The sequence below is a fragment of the Alosa alosa genome, chromosome 9 (assembly GCF_017589495.1).
Source record: "Alosa alosa isolate M-15738 ecotype Scorff River chromosome 9, AALO_Geno_1.1, whole genome shotgun sequence".
Taxonomy (NCBI): Eukaryota; Metazoa; Chordata; class Actinopteri; order Clupeiformes; family Clupeidae; genus Alosa; species Alosa alosa.
The window spans coordinates 21,797,425-21,814,698 of record NC_063197.1 but is presented as its reverse complement, the minus strand read 5'-3'; the positions used below and the strand labels follow the sequence as shown (position 1 = coordinate 21,814,698).

General features: G+C 43.1%; 1 protein-coding gene across 2 annotated transcripts; it reads right to left on the bottom strand.

Annotated features, from left to right (window-relative positions):
- Positions 1 to 158: 158 nt before the first annotated feature.
- orc1 (origin recognition complex, subunit 1) lies at positions 159 to 17,268 on the bottom strand. Of its 2 annotated transcripts, XM_048252307.1 has the most exons (19): positions 17,092 to 17,268; positions 15,096 to 15,202; positions 14,872 to 14,999; positions 14,607 to 14,779; positions 13,859 to 14,309; positions 13,309 to 13,552; positions 12,570 to 12,674; positions 11,746 to 11,811; positions 11,543 to 11,644; positions 10,897 to 11,140; positions 10,685 to 10,800; positions 6,034 to 6,135; positions 5,727 to 5,898; positions 5,345 to 5,452; positions 4,922 to 5,071; positions 2,789 to 2,908; positions 2,214 to 2,383; positions 1,496 to 1,583; positions 159 to 1,302 (listed from the first exon to the last, which is right to left on the bottom strand). In XM_048252307.1, the coding sequence occupies exons 2-19, from the start codon at positions 15,191 to 15,193 to the stop codon at positions 1,108 to 1,110; spliced, it is 2,832 nt and encodes a 943-aa protein (XP_048108264.1). In that variant the 5' UTR covers positions 15,194 to 15,202; positions 17,092 to 17,268; the 3' UTR covers positions 159 to 1,107. The 2 variants fall into 2 exon arrangements, with proteins under 2 accessions (XP_048108264.1, XP_048108265.1); XM_048252308.1 differs by lacking the exon at positions 12,570 to 12,674.
- Positions 17,269 to 17,274: the final 6 nt, after the last annotated feature.

Here is a 17,274-nt window from a genome sequence, read left to right as displayed (position 1 = left end):
AAATAGATTTTTTTAATGAAAAATGCCTTGTCCAAAATTATTCATACCCTTTTTAAATAATCAATGGAAACATCTTTATCAATGGAAATATCTTTGTATATATGTATTGTTTTAAACTATAAAAGTGTTACCTTCTTGATTCCACTTAAAAGCCATGCTTCCAAAACTCAATCTTTATTAAATCCACAAACACATTTACATACATACATTTAAAATTGAGAGAATAAAAGCACACCAATCAAGCAAAGGAATTCAAGACACCATATGCAAATCCAAGACAATACAGCACAATCACCTACACCCTATTAAAACATACAATACTAAAAATAATTTAAAACAACTTGAATGAAGTCAAAACTGTCAAAAAAGGCCCCAAGATCATTCACAGTTTTATATAATGTTTCGAGTGACATGATTATGAGTTGAAGGGTTAAATGGCAAACAGTTGAATCACATTACTGGTCTCAAAAGCTGTGAGAATTCTCAAAATTAAAACCTTTTTTTAAGTTTAAAACCACAGGTGACCCAAAGAGGAACCAAAACACGACCGGACTCAAAAACCATCACACTCACAAACCATACATCAGCCACATGTGTCATAACACTTCAATGGTGTGAAGGTCAAGCTCAACCTGGCTCACCCTTCAAGACTTTTTCTGCACTTATCACCCAGTGTCCTCTAGAGGGGGTTAGTGAGGAGACTTATCAGTGGTGGGGCCCAGGAGACCCAAGATGGAGCCACAGACAAAGAATTGGAGCTCATATTTGGAGACGAGTGAAAAAAGATTTTACCTGCAGCATTTAAGTCTTTTAAAGTGTACTTAGTTTGTTGGCAATAAAACATGCCATCCTGACTGATAAAAGTGCCTAGGATAATGGCTACTTCAAGTCCTCATCCTACAGGGCTCAGAGCAAGTTGTCCTGACTGGGTGTAGTTGTCAGTAGAGACAGATGAGTGAAGTTGTGTGAGACCTGGTGGGTTGTGTGGCTGGATTTCAGATGAGCACAGTTACATCCTCAGTCAGGCTTGATGTCACACAGAGCGTTAAGCCTAAGTTAGTCCTAGTACCCTCAAGCTCAGCAGCCCACGGGGAGTGGGCCATCCAGTCAGTCGGCCTTGAGGGCGTAGAGCACGTCGTCCTGGCTGACGTTGAGGCGAACGCGCAGCAACAGGTCCAGCCGACTGGGCTCCAGGAGCAGGAGGCGGCACGCGCCCAGACGTTGGCACACTGCCTGCGACTCAGACACGCTGACTGGCTGCAGCCCCTCCACGCGGCACAGAGCCTGGTGCTGCACAAAAACCTGAAGGAGATTTACAGAGGGAGAAAGAGGAGTTCAAGCACTCCCTTCAAGTGTACCAAACACAAGTCCAGTAACTAAAGCAAAGCATTGGCATTCAGTGTATATTTTGTTAAGCTAGGCATTCAGTAAAACATCTGAATCAGCTAAAGCCCTACATAGACACAATGATTTTCGCGGCGCAGTGATCTCTAACCTGCTGGAACGTAGCCTCCTCCAAACCGAGGCGTCGGAACTCTGCGATCACGGCCCTAAGGAAGAGCTGCTCTTGAACGGATGCACACCTGCAGGGCAATCGGCCGTACATTAGATTAGATGCCATTACAGTAACACACACACACACACACAAAATATCTAGAGAATAGCGCGTCACTAGCGTTGACTAGTTCTGTCAAAGAGAGCCTTAACAGCAGACTTAAGACATACTTAATATTTAATTTTAGTTTAAAAATTTCCCAACCCAAGTTCCCAGTGCCATCTTTGCCCGCTTTGTGCCCGAACTTCCCATTGAGTAGCACATTATTTGCGATACATTGAGATACCAGTCATCTCGATAGAGCTGTGCCATCATATGTTATGGGTGATCCTAAAGTTAGGAATGTTTATTTAGGATTTTGGTTACTTCAGACATGTCGGTAATACACTTTTCCGATCTGAAGTTAGGAGAACACTGACTAAAGTGTTAATCTACCCACTCCATAGAGGTGTATAGCCTTGGGTGGTGAAGTACAATAATCTCCATTCTCTTCTGCCGTGTTATCCCAATAAAGTTAATTAGCCGGAACTAGCCGACTGGAAGATTGAACACAAGGCGGAAAGTAAAAATAGGAAAATAGAAAATACATTTCTAAAATGGGTGTGGCGGAATACCAGTCTTTCTGTTGAAACAAACGCTCAAAAATAATTAACTTCACCTGATGGCAGTTATGTAGGCGGATGAGAACATTTCATCCAATGCTTGCATCACATGACTCATTCCAACCAATCCCGTGCCGCTCTTGGGATTGGCCGAGAATTCACAGATTTCTGTGGCCCGGCGGCAGATATCCAAGCAGCGTCGGGCATCACCTGACAACGCTGCCACCTGAGAGACAACCGATCATAATCATTGTCATGTCCTACATGGAAACACAGTTAGGCTACACATCATTGCACTTAATGACAGTGGGTTCATGTTTCAGCCATATAAGGCGAGTCCATCTTAAGAGAACACACAGGTGGACATTTGATCTCAGTGTAGGTTAAGTTCAATGACTGTTCTGCAACCATGAATCTTTTTTGTTCAAACTGGCTGCAGCGGATAACACTGACAACCTTCAATCCCTATAAACTAAACTAAGTCTGACAGTAACACTCAGGGATAAGGCTATTAAGAATGGAAAGTCTTCTCTGGTCATAGAGGTGCACATAAACACAGCTCTTATCTCACTGGATAGGCCGTTATTCACCACAAACAATGTTCTGACCATGTGCAGCAAAAGGTGCTTGCCTTTCTGGACACCAGCTGGAGGGAATCCTCTTCAAATGCCCGCACCCTGTTCAGTCTGGAGGCAATGATCTGCTGCAGCTGCTTAAAGGTGTAGGGCTGGAACGACATCCGAGTGAGGCCCTAAGACACAAACACACATATATACACAGACACAGACAGACATACATACAAGAAAAGAAACAGAAATTGAGCCATCGGGTCATTCTGTTGCTGCACCGTCTCAGACTTTGCTCAAAGTCTGTGTACCTGATAAGACCTGTAAAATATGTCTGTTAATCCCCCCCCTTGATTTTGTATCATTTTTACACTCAGAAATGTCTTATCTTGGAGGCCATGTTGAGCATTAATATCTTGAAGTATTATTCCTAGCCTGCCCAAACTTTGTAGGGTGGAAGACAGACATGTTCTCGGTATGACTGGACCGTTAAACGTTTGTACTACATGCCCATTAGTTTCATATAAGACCCTAGATATGGAAAAAAGCGCAAAACTGATATTGGGGGTCTTGTAAACTAGTTTTTTGTTTCAACATGGCACCAATCACTATTTTGTCTACAAATAGGTTTAACTTTATTAATGTTGAGCCAATATTTGAGGTCTCTGCAACAAATTCACATGAAAATATTAAGGATAAAACAAGGTGTGATTGCATTCATGTTCATAGGACTAAAATGGCATGTGGGGTAGCTAGTAGTAACACGAAAATCGACGTGGGAATAGCTCAGTTTATAGTCATTTCGTGAATAAAGTACCAATGATGTACCATGCTTCATTCATACATAAATACACTTACTTGGTAAAACAATGATTTTGACTCAATTTATTTATCTATGGTACAACATTGGCACTTTGTACACTAAATGCCCATACACTGAGCAACTTTAACGTAGATCATCAAGTGCCTACCCCACATAACATTTTAATCCTATGAAAATGACCGAAAAACACAACCTCCCCTTAATATAGTATGTTAGTATGAAAACACAGATCTATGAGCACAGTTCTACTGACAACAAACTAGAGAGTCTACTCCTGCCCAGTTCCTATGGCTTTTTTGTTTGCATTCGCATACAGTAGGAACTCTGAGATGACATAACACATTAGTAGCCCAATTTTTACATGAACATGAAGTAATGAAACTGACAACATTGCCATTTAGTTACTAGCTACTGAAGTTCATAGCCAAACTAAGCGCATGGTATCAGGAAGCAAAAAAATAATAAAAAAAATTGGCTTTCATCCTTAATCTTCTCATCTGTCCAGAACATGACAGTGGTTAGTCTCTGCAGCCTTCTCGTGCAGTTATGTTAAGCAAATTTAATCAGAAGCTGAACTATTTTTTTTAGAGATTTTTAAAAATGGTGCTTCAGCTGCCTAGGCCAAGTTGGCATGTACATCAGCCATGGTTCCTATGCACAGGGAAAAGACCCTGCCCCAAAGTAGGAGCTCAAATAGTTATAGGAACTGCGGTCAGAGGAACTCAATAAATCCCAAGTTCCATAATGTCTGAATGCACAGAAAAAGGGGCTCTAGGAACTACAAAAAGTCCCTACAGTGCGAAAGGGGCTAATACTACGATTTATCTTGATATGTTTGATAGAAGTAACTAAGTAAGAGAAAACAAACACACTTTCGGTGGAAAGCATGGCAAATCAGAGAGGTATACTACAAAGCAATTTATACATATTTTGGCTTTCTAGATATGATAATGGCTATAAGATGGCTTGACAAACCATGATCTAGCGATCTGAGATGATTGGTACTACGATGGTGATTTTGATTTGTTAACCCAGGTTTTTTGCTTCACACTGTCCATGTCTTCATGAATGGGGTGGTGTTGAACTCATGTGGTCAATTGCAAATACAGAGAAGTATAAACTCCCACATTAAAATAAACCCTGGTCATCAAAATCTACCCAGGTAAAAAGAGAGGCACCTTAGTGCCATTGAAAACCCTGGCTTGTGTGTCAACACACTTCTTTAACCAACTAACCTCACCCTCATAGTGCAGGGAATCATAATTCCCTTCTGATGTTCAGTTTAGTCAACCAGTTACACTAACAAACACTACATTAAAAGCCATGATGGCTTTGGGTCAGCTGCCCTGAGTACAGCAGTTTAGAGATGCCCTACCAGGCGACTGGCCACACGGTTGATCATGATTCTTTCTGGAAGATCCATGGTGTTGGCAATGGTCAGGACTACCAAACGGGCATGGCGACGTGTCGGCCAATCAAACAGGTTGTACATCACATTCTGCTTCCTGGTCCACAACAAGTCCAGCTAAAAAAAGACAAAAAAATAAAAAAAGTGTTTGTGTGTCAGTTCTTAATACATACCCAGTACAACCATAATAGTTAAGTATGCATTTATGACATCAATTATATCATCAGACATCAATTAAATACAACAAAAACATTCTGCTGAAAACATCCCACGGTAAAGGACAATTATCTTTAGTAATCTTGTACATATTTCAAGCTAGATTTTTCTTCAACACTGGCAACTGTGCCTTCTCAGGCATAGTCATATTAGAATTGTTCCTATACAACTCACCTCATCAACCAGTAGGACAGTAGTCTCTTTCTTGGGAGCAGGATTACTGAAGCGTTTCTCTAAAAGACTGGCTGCATGGTCTGGGGTGACCTTCTGATTGGTGAGTTTCTGTTTGGTGATAAAAATGTGTTGGCTTTTCAGCATTGTTTGTGTGCATTCACATGAAGGTCATTAACCAACCATGTAAATGCTACAGTCTTGTTATTATTCTCATGATCAGATTTATAACAAGAATGTTTTTTTTTTTTTAAGATTAACATTATAGTATGTAGTATTATACACATTCCTATATATGTCATCTTATATTGTTGACCTGCAAATGTCAAAGCAATGGTAGTGGAGTCAGACCAGATCAAAATTGTTCTGCCTTTTTGACCAGTACCTGTAGAATCTGGACATAGGCTTGGTGCGGGTCAGTCATCTTCATGCCATTGATCTCAATGAAACGGAACTGTGGGATCTCGTCCAGATCCGCTGCCTGCTGCAACGAGCGGATCACCTCATGTACAGTGGCTGTCTTCCCGGTGCCTGGCACTCCAGAAATGTACATGCACCTGTCAGTCGCAAGCACACGCACACGGCATGGTCACCAAACAGCTTTGGAATGATCAAAGAAATGATTGTGAGGAGTAACACAGAGCCACACATCATCAATACAAACATCACAACTACACCTAAAGCAGTCTTACCCTCCAGTGCCATCGATGACCTTGCTCTCCACAAAGTTATAGATGTCCTGGAACTCTTGCTCCCGACAAGGCAGAGATTCAGGGACTGAAGACACGTGCAGCCTAGGAGCAACAGACAGCACTGTCAAAATAAATACTAGATTTACCACAAAACGGTACAAAATATGACCGCCGCCCAGTCCTGCACATTCCCTCAGCAAAAATAATTCACGCTTGTCAATGTCTCCATCTCCTACTTTTGTGTATGTAAATTGTGTGTGTTTGTGTGTGTGTGTGTGTGTGTGAGAGTGTGGGGGGGGGGGGGTTAATGGGTTGTGTGTGTGTGCCTGTGTGTGAGTGTGGGGGGGGGGGGGAATGGGTTGTGTGTGTGTGTGCCTGCGTGTGTGTGTGTGTGTGTGTGTGTGCCTGCGTGTGTGTGTGTGTGTGTGTGTGTGCCTGTGTGTGTGTGTGTGTGTGTGTGCCTGCGTGTTGTGGCATTCCAAGGAGACATGTCGTGGACGGACGGTACATTCCCGTAGAAGGTCATGGAAGTCCCAAGATGGCCGCCTTTATAGAAACTACATCTACCACAATGCAGTAGGAGGAGTGCAGGTGTTTGGGATATAAATCAAGACAAAAGGCAGACTGACAAAAAGAGTGTTTGGGTGGAAGACAAAGAAACACAAGGAGGAAGCTTCGGGAGCTTTGCTCAAAGAAAGTTAAGTTTGTGGACTGGAAAGCTGGAACTTGAGTGTTGGACTTTGGAATTTTGAGTTCTGAATTTATCTGGAGGACTTTAATGAATAACAAACCTTGCTGAAATGGAGCTGTTAAAGTTTGGTTGAGTATTTTTCTGACCCTTTTTGAGTTACTCTAAACAGTGAATTGTAGAAAATAAAAGCTCCACTTTCCTGTCAATCACAGTTTGCGCTTGTGCCAATATTGGACTCACGGCCTCAAAAATCAGAAAACCCCTCCCGATGCTACTGTGTGTGTGTGTGTCGTGTTTCCGGTTGGAAAAAATACTCGTGGAGCGTAGAAAGTTTCAAAGCGAGAGCGAGCAGAAGACAGAGCCGATGAGCTGTCCGATGCAAACATCATTTCTGTGCTCTCAATCATAATTGTTACATCTGATCAAAGTCAAAGTCTGCTTTATTGTCAATTTCTTCACATGCCAAGACATACAAAGAGATCGAAATTACGTTTCTCACTATCCAACAGTGGAGACAAGACTACCAATCTACCAATTTAAGTCCACAGACAAACATAACATTCGAGTAAACAATAAAAAGTAAATAAGAAGGCACATACAATGAAGAAATAAGAGCAGCAAAATTGGGTTGAAATTGTGCAATTGTGCATAGACAGTCAATATAATATATATGCAAGTTATGTAAGAGCAGCAGAAGTGTGTTGTGTTTTCAGGACAGCAACAACAAGTTACAAAGTGTGCAAGTGTACAAGTGGAGTAGTGCAAGGCAGCCATTGTGGGTCTAAAGTCCAGGATGTTATGTAGCTGAGGGTGGAGGGGGGAGAGAGTTCAGCATCCTAACAGCCTGGTGTATGAAGCTGTTGGTGAGTCTGGTGGTGCGGGAGCGCAGGCTTCTGTACCTCTTCCCAGAGGGCAGTAGATCAAACAAATTGTGAGCGGGGTGACTTGCATTACTCACAATTGTGGTCGCCTTGCGGGTGAGGTGGGTGGTGTAAATGTCTTTCAGGGAGGTGAGTGAAGCACCAATAATCCTTCCAGCTGTGTTCACTATGTGCTGCAGGGCTTTCCTGTTGTATTCAGTGCAGCTTACGCCCCACACAGCGATACAGCTGGAGAGGATGCTCTTAATGGTAGAATGTGGTCATGATGGCTGGTGGAGCACTTGCTCGTCTGAGTTTCCGCAGGAAGTAGAGGCGGCGCTGAGCTTTCTTCGCCAGTGATGCAGTGTTGGTGGTCCAGGAGAGGTCTTCACTGATGTGCACCCCCAGGAATTTGGTGCTGCTCACTCTCTCCACCACAGCACCGTCGATGATCAGTGGCAGGTGTTGGGTGTGACCTCTCCAGAAGTCAACAACAATCTCCTTGGTCTTGCTGACGTTCAGCAGGAGGTTGTTGTCCCTGCACCACGTGGTCAGAAGGTCGACCTCCAACCTGTATTGAGTCTCGTCGCCCTTGGTGATGAGACCCACCAGAGTTGTGTCGTCAGCAAATTTCACTATGTGATCGTTGTTGTAGGTTGCAGTGCAGTCAGCAGGGTGAAGAGCAGCGGACTGAGCACGCAGCCTTGGGGGGGGGGGCCCGTGCTCAGTGTGATGCTGCTTGAGATATTGTTGCCAACACGTACTACTTGAGGCCTCTGACAGAGGAAGTCCAGTAGCCAGTTGCAGAGGTAGGTACTGAGTCCCAGTTTGTCAAGTTTGCAGAGGAGTTGTGGTATTATGGTGTTGAATGCAGAACTGAAGTCTATAAACAGCAATCTCACATATGAGTCTCTTTTTTCCAGGTGGGTGAGGGCTGGGTGGAGGGCAGAGCAGATTGCATCCTCTCTGGACCGTTTTGCTCGGTATGCAAACTGGAAGGGGTCCAGGGTGGGGGGGGGGATGGATTTGATGTGTGACATGACAAGCCGCTCAAAGCACTTCATGATTATGGGTGTCAGTGCCACGGGGCGGTAGTCATTGAAGCAGGATGGAGCAGTTTTTTTCGGCACTGGTATGATGGTGGCAGCTTTGAAACATGATGGGACGATGGCTTGCTTCAGGGAAGTGTTAAAGATGTCTGAAGACATCCTTAAGCTCCTCAGCGCAGTCCTTCAGCGCACGACCTGGGATGTTGTCTGGGCCTGTTGCCTTACGGGTGTTGATAGCAGCAAGTGTCCTCTTCACACTGTCGGCAGAGAGGCACAGGGTCTGCTCGTGTGGAGGGGGAGGGGTCTTCTGTGGGCAAGTGCTGTTTTGTGCTTCAAAGCGAGCAAAGAAGCGGTTCAGATTGTTGAGCAGAGGATGTTGCTCTCGCAGCTCTGTGGCGCGGGCTTGTAGTCCGTGAGGGCCTGAATGCCCTGCCATAGGCTTTGTGCGTTCCTGCTGTCTTTGAAGTGGGTGGTTATCTTGTAAGTGTATTCCTTTTTTGCTTCCTTGATGCCACGGGACAGGTTGGCTCTCGCTGTTCTCATGCCAGCTTCATCCGCAGCTCTGTAGGCTTTGTCTCTGGCCCTCAGCAGCCTGAGGACATCCCCTGTCAGCCATGGCTTCCAGTTAGCCCGAGTGATGATGTCTTTTGTGTGGGTCACATCATCGATGCACTTGGTGATGTAAGAGGTTACAGTGTCTGTATACTCCTCAATGTCTGTCTGGTTGTTGTAAGTGGCTGCCTGCTTAAACATTTCCCAGTCCCAGAGCATCGGAGGTTTTATTCACCACAAGATTATTTTTCAACCCTCAGTTTCTGTATTTACGGTCTAGATTTCTGTATCTGCGCTCGTTTTCATTCTTTATGCGCTCGCATATTTAAGTCAGCTAAATGACACCATCGTTTTTGCCTTTTCATTATTAACTAGGTGGTGCTATACCTCAAATGAGTGAATATGGGATGTGTTAGATAGATAGATAGATACTTTATTGATCCCCAGGGGAAATTCAAGACATGGGCCCTGGCCTGGAGACAAACATACAAAAATAATTAGGTCATCCTATTCACAGAAAACTGTGTCTGGCAATCTACAGGCTGATTGGTGTACTGTACAGTCACGAAATGTACACCTATACATTTATTGTATGGACCCCCATGAACGGAATTTCTATGAAACTTGGCACGAAAAAAAGTTCGTCATCCTAGGCCCTGCGGTTCTCGAGATATTCACAGAAAACTTTGTCCGGCCTACCCTCCTTGCGGCGGGTGGGCGACGGATCAAAACGTGAAAACATGGCCACCAAGTTTCGGCAACCTCGGCCTTTCAGTGTCCTGGGAATTGATGTGCGGCGATCAAAATAAGGCATTTAATTGCCAAACTGTTAAAAACAAGTGATTATTTGCTACAGTCACACATCTGAGTGTACGAGTTATGGCTATTTAACAGCCAGCCTTATTAAGGGTATACAACTTAGATTGCATTACAACTGAATTACAGTATTAGTTGTATTATTACGGAGCTATCGGATCGCCCCCTATTACCACCAGCCCCGTGTTTCCGTCCTCTTACGTGTGTCACTTACTATTCATTTCTATACAAACCAAGACGGCGGATTCCTAAAGAAACACAAGCACCCACACCATAAGTGTATCTAAATTAGCTATGTACCACAAATTACATTTTACCGTGACTCGAAGAGCTATAAACAGGCTGCGTGTACAAATCCGTTTGGAGCTCCAGTGGAATTTTGAGGTAGCAACAACAATTCTTAGTCTAACCGTTCATGTGCCCTTGAAAGGGTGGAAGTAGATGACCCACCAGGCCAGCACTAACCTCGGTAAGCGCGGTAAACAAAATCAGATATTTCAGGCAGTAAAAGCCCCGGTAAGAACCAAACCAGATTTTATTCAAATTACACATCTATGGCTACTGAAATGTAAGGTTCATTTATCATATATATATGCATTACATTGGGAACATTCATAGAGAAAACATTCTTGAATTTCCCCTTGGGGATCAATAAAGTCTCCATCTATCTATCCATTCCTCACCTTGCGCGTGCTACTTCCAAGACATTCCCTGGAGTTCTGGCAGGCTGATTCCGGCTAGGGATGACGGGCGTTGCATGACGAGGTGTTTTCGGTGTCCGAGGGGTAGTGGGAGCAGTCTGACAAAAGAAATGCGCAGTAAGAAAAAGGGCCATCATTCACATCTTGGACATTAATGTGGACATGGTGATCAGCCACAGCTGTTTATGACCCACCTTTTTGCTGGGAGTCTTGCGTGGGGTCCTGGTAGAGGGACGCATTTTTTCTGTGGCCTGCGGGGTGTGAGACCCAGTCATTTTTCGGCTCTTGCGAGTTATAATCACAAGCTCATCGTCACTCTCCACTTTTGCGTCCACGTCCTCATCGCTGCTGCTATGAAGGTCGATTTTAGATGGAACGAAGGCATCGTCATCGCCATCCTCATCGTCTAAGCTCATTGCATCACAATCACCAACACCACTGAAGAAACATTGAAATCAAATCAGCATTCACCAATGACTGACAAAAGTACTGAACCTTCCTAATGAACCACTGCAAACAGCTCCAATGATATAAGGAGCATGGATATCTGTATCTATCTTAGAAGCAACAGTCATTGTTTAGGATGACAACTATTAACATAAGAGTGAGTGTTACATTGCGTTGCACATATTACATTAGGGAAGAGTGAAAATTCTGTCATCTCTATGGACATAAAACTATGCTTCCATTCCTAACATTTATGCAAAGGTCTACATTTTTACCTTTACCATCACCATCACCACACTATATACTGTGTATGCGAGCAGGTATTTAAAATTGTTCAAACAAAACAAGACTTCACATTAAATTAATATGAAGGTGATGGATCTAGCTACTTACAGTTGTTTCCTGATTCGCGAGGACACCAGCTGGGCACACTTCCTCCTGGAGCGTGGGGTGACTGCAGTCTGGACAGGAGAGTCCTCATGTTCCTCCTCCGCCCTGACAGGATAAGAAAAGAGAGGGGAGAGAGAGGTCAGTAAAGCAGCCATCACACAGAAGGGAGAGCCACTAGGGACATCAGACAACTGAAAAGCACTCACAGCACGGACAGTGACGGCTCCCGCAGGAGATCAGAGGAACTCTTCCTCTGCGAGGGGGTCCTTGACCTGAGAGAGAGGAAGGCGTAAGAAAACAAAATAAATATGGCCACATGTTATCACTATTCTTCTCTTCCTCTACAAGGCATTTGTGATAACCTGGGTCCCCATTTTTATGGCGTCTAAGTACTTTCATTAGAGACAAAAACAATGAAGATATATTCAGTATTAAACTAGCTGGCCTGCTGCTACCAGCAATGCATTCATGGGAGCAGCTGGCTATCAAAGTAAACTGCTTTTTTTCACCATTACCAAGGCTCAACATGTCATTACAAGTGTCAGCCAACATGGACAGGATCCCCATGGAGATACAAGTGTGCCTGTTTACCTCAGAAAAGGCAAAGAAACGGTATGTGTTTGACGTTAGCCCAATGCCCTCATTAAGTTGACGCTTCTTTAGCTAGCTCAATACTGAACAGATTTTTGTCATTTTTGTCCATAATGAAATCACCTATAGACATTGAACAAAAGAGCTCTGGTTGAAAAATGCCAGAATTAAATTCTTCAAGAACCTGCACCTGGTGTCTTAGTAGAGTGGACTGGTGGGATACCCAGAGGGACCTCATCTTTTAGGAGGCAAGTGCGTGACTGGGAGAACAACTCATATGGACATGTAGAACCTGCACCTGGTGCCTTAGAAGAATGGAATGGTGGGATGCCTCAAGAGCATCTTTCAGAGGGTGAATGCCTGGGAAACAACACTCTTAAACCCATAACACCAGTGTGACCTGCCCCACTGCAGACACCCAGAGAGGAGTCCCACTCACTGCCTCCTCAGACTGCCTCTCCTGGGAGTAGCCCTTCTCCGTAGGGGGGTTGGAAGCACGGTCACTCCCTCATCAGCAGAATCCTCCAGGGGACATACCCCTAGACTGAATATTTAGACAATGTCCCTTACAAAAATGAAATATTTGTGGCAGATTTGCAGCAAACTTGTGGTTGATTTGTGGGAAACAAATGAGTTCGCTAGAAAATATCGCCAGAATGTTTGCCAGTGTTGGCCGCTAGAGGCAAACTTCTGGCAACAATGAGAAGTTTGCCACTAGTGACAAATGTGTTCGCCAGTGATTTGCCATCACACGTGAATTTCTGGTGACAAACCTAATTTGCATAATGACATTGCTGCAAATTTGCTGCAACATTACCAAAAGTTAACTGCAACTGTTTGCCAGAAATCTAATTTGCATGTGAAAATATGACCTTGCCACAAATTTGCGGCAACTTCGCCAGAAACCTGAAATTTCTGTAAGGGGTGTTTGGACAATTGTGTCTTTCCTCTCCTCTGCGATGGGAATGTGTTAGAGCTGACAGCGCATGATGCCTCCATTTTGCTAGGAAAATAGGGCAAATGCAGCTCAAACCTACTGCAAACTCGATCCACTACATAGAATATCATTAAAAGCACTAATGATGATACAAAAAAGCCCAATTTTAATGTGATTTTCCTTATTGTCCTTAGGCCTTTCAGTCTTTATGCCAAATCCCTGTGTGTCCATAACCACCCACCTTGTTGAATCCTGCTCGTCCACAGCAGTAGGTGTGGGCTTATCTGGACTCTGGCTAAGAGGCTGAAGGGAGATGTCGTCATCCTCCTCCTCCTCGTCTTTGGAGGACGGCTGTTTGACACTGAGGGGAGTCAGGCGTATGGTGAGCTTCAAAGAACGTGGAGGAGAGGTGGTGAGCTGCTGGGCCAGATCATCATCAAGGAGCTCTCCCAGCACGTCTTCCCTGGTCATCTTCTTACCTGGACCTGTACGCACAAACACCAGTCAATACAGAGCTTACATGCAAGGACATGTATTGGTCCGAACATCTCAGGCCTTCTGACTAATCAAAAGATTTAAGATTTCCTACACATTCAGGATGTTTCATTTCCGCTGCACAGAAATTACTGTTTCACTAGCTAGGTCATAGAACTTTTCATTAACATATAGAATTATTGTGGCCTGAATTGTGCTTCATTTCCTGTGTGATCTACGCCTCACTGTGTGATTACACTGCAGTACTGGTGATGGTGGTGGAGGAGGGGAGCTGGAGGAGGGGAGCTGCGACTCACTGCTGAGCTCCAGCTTCTTGCGGATTGCTGGCTCGGAGGCGATCCGCCCGCGCCTCTTCCCGCTCAGCAGCTTGGAGGCCGACAATTTGGAGGCCGAATGAATGGACTCGGCCTCGCGGCTGCTCCTCCGTCCCGTGCTCATGCAGCCGCGGTTGTAGGGAGTTTGGCTCGCGGCGGAGCTGGCCCGCTTCATCACCATGGGGTCTGGTGTGGGCAGCACGCGTGGAGTGGTGCTCCGAGCTTTGGGGGTGATGGGTGGAGTTAACGTGGGACTCTTCTGCATGGGTGACTGGAGCATCTGCTTTGGTGGAGGAGTCATGGCATTCTGGAATGGATTCATGAGATCTGGGTCGAACGATTTGAAGGCCTTGGTGTCCCATGACAGCTTGACAAAGAGAGTGTCTTTACTTGCATTGTCAGGGAAAGGGAGCTCTCCCGGAATATGCTTCACCTGTGGATCATTTAAATGACAGACACAAAGACCCTTTTTTATCATCATTTTTCAGAAAACTTCTTTGAAAAAAAACAAATACACCATTTTGTAATTTGATGTCCCATGATTCTTGACTACAGACCATGTTGAATAATTGTATCATTTCTAAGTTAGGAGCTTCAAAGGTTATTATTCGAAAGCACTTTATAAGCAGCATTTGGCACTGAAAAAAACGAAAAATGTAGCAGATACAGCACTACTGTATGAAATGCAGACATGCAACAAATGTATGGCATTACCAATTTCTCAGCTCACCTCAACTGTGCCCAAAATGGTCTCCGCATCCACCTCACTGTCACATGAGGAGTCATTATAGTAAAAGACCTCCTGAGCATGTGCAGATCTGCCAAGCAGCTTTCTCTTGTTATGAGGTAACTCACAGTAGCGTATGTACCACTGCACTTTTGCCTTCTTCACCTTGCCATCCTCTGGAAAGCAAAGCAAATACAGAACAAGTCAAGATATCTTCAACCTATGAGCAAAGCATTTCTGTGTGATGTGATAGGACAAAAACTGTTACCATCACTGAACAACTTCAGGACCTGAGCGACATATGGGTTGTCGTCATCGTCACCTTCAATGAGAATGTACTGGCCTAAAGTGACAATGGTCTCTGCAGGTTTCCCTTCCACTTGAATAATCAACGATCTACAAAGCAAAGTGTAAAAAGGCTTCACTGTTAGGCTTCACTGTTCCCATGGCAAAACTATGTGCAATGTTAGACAATAGGTAACTTAAACATACTCATAAAAGTGTATGTTCAATTTCCTATCAGTACTGATGGGTCCACTTTTCCATTTGTAGCTCCTCTTCACTCGTAGCCGTGTGGAATATCTGCTCATGTTGCAAACCTACAAGATAAAAGCATGCTGTTACAAACAATGCGTGAAACACATTGCTACTTTCCAATCCCTAAACAAACAGATAGTTCTCTTGCTAAGTAAACGTTTAATAAGCATTTTGACTGGTGCAAATTCCATGCTCATAGCAACAAACAAACCATAGCGAATCAGCTTACTTGATCCAATGTTTTGTTCTGTAAAACATTCATCTTTATCAATGCGAGTCATTCCATGTCAAATCAAGACAGAATCCAGGAAAATGGTTGCTGCACCGTGTCATATTTTGCTCAAAGTTTCATGTTGTCTTTGACCTGGTACTTTTACACTTAAAAATATATTATCTTGGGAGCCTTGTTTGGACATTAATATCTTAAAAGTTTGTAGGATGGAAGAGAAACATATTTTCTGTATGACCGGACCATTAAAATTTTTTACTGCGTGCCCCTTAATTTGTAGACAGGCCCAACCACCAAGTTAACACCATAGTTTACCATTTCTCTCGGAAAAGAAAAATGTCAGGCCAATCAGAGACGAGAGAGGAAGAAGAAACTTATTGTGATAAACAGAAGCAGCAACACCTGTAAACATCAAAAAATGCAGCTGAAAAATATATATTATTATTTTTTTTTTTTTAAAAAGACCTAGATACATTGTTTACTGACTGTTGATGCTGTTTATTGTTAAGTTTAGGCGAAGTAGGAAGTAACATTAGGAATCTTTGATCAATGTGATTGGTAAGGCTCGACCAATGATTTCAAAGTTAGTGCCCGTTGCGATGCAAGTGTTGCAAACGTTTCCCAATCGAGAGTACCAGACTCTATTCACTTTAGTTTGGTTATTTCCAGGCTACTTGATTTGCCCATTGAAGGTTGTGGAAAGAGGGTGATATTGAGGGTATTATAAACAATATTTTTATACCCACTCACAGGACATCAAATCAACATTTTAACTATACAATACTTTATTAATCTTGGGCAAATATTTGAGGTATCCACAGCATACATATTAACATGAATAAATTAAGGATTAAACTAGGTGGGGTTACATTTTTTGATCATTTTCATTGGACTGGCAATACATGTGGGGTAGTTGGTATGATCCAGATTTTGTATTATTATTTTAACTGTTCAATGTATAATCATGAAGTGTACAAACTCTCAATGTCCTACAATGTTTCATTCATAGATTAATACACTTTAGTTCATTACATTGTTGTACCTCTGCTTCTTCATTCTTGCTCCTAAGGAACTCTATTCAACTTGTTCCTGGGAACCCTGATTTTCTATGGTACGCTAAATGTCCATACATTAAGCTACTTCTACCAACATTCATAAAACACTGCATTTAAAGAAAAAAGACAGTGATTGATACCAAATGAGTAAAAAAACGATAAAATACCCTTAATGCCACTCCCTTTTGCATTTTTTTTTCTTTTCAAAAATGCTATACATACCAACATTTTAACGTTAAAGGTTCAGACTGAGAACATGTTTGTCTTCGATGGTTTGGGCTGGCCATGCCCGTGAGTAATGCGTTTATAGTATGAATATATTAATACCTAAACATAACTTTCCAGATAATGTGTTTTTCAGGCCGTCAGGCTGAATACCAAAGGCTGAAAAATATGAAGACAGTGGATTTGAACATATATTTTACAGGCCTTAACGTTAACTGTTAGTTGTTTTGAGACGCGATACAGACGGTTTAAACAAAATCTAAAACGGTGCAACAACAACCTTAACGTTATCTGAATTGACAAGGAAAGACTCCAATCTTTTAAAAACATCAGACAGATGCAATTAACTAAATATGATCATATAGCTAACAGTCATAGTGCCGAATACCATAAGTTAGCTGGCTAGCTTGGACAAACAAAGTTGATCAGGAAAAGTACTTACAGTTAGAATGTATGTGTCAGTCGGTTAGTGCTGCTAGATACCACGACTAAATATCACAAAATTGTTTTAATTTACTTCAAGTGGCATCCACGGGTAATTTCGTTTTGTTGAATAATAGAACCTTACTTTGCCATGAACTGTTGGTGTCATTTAAACCCGGAGAATACCACACTAGATTTTCGC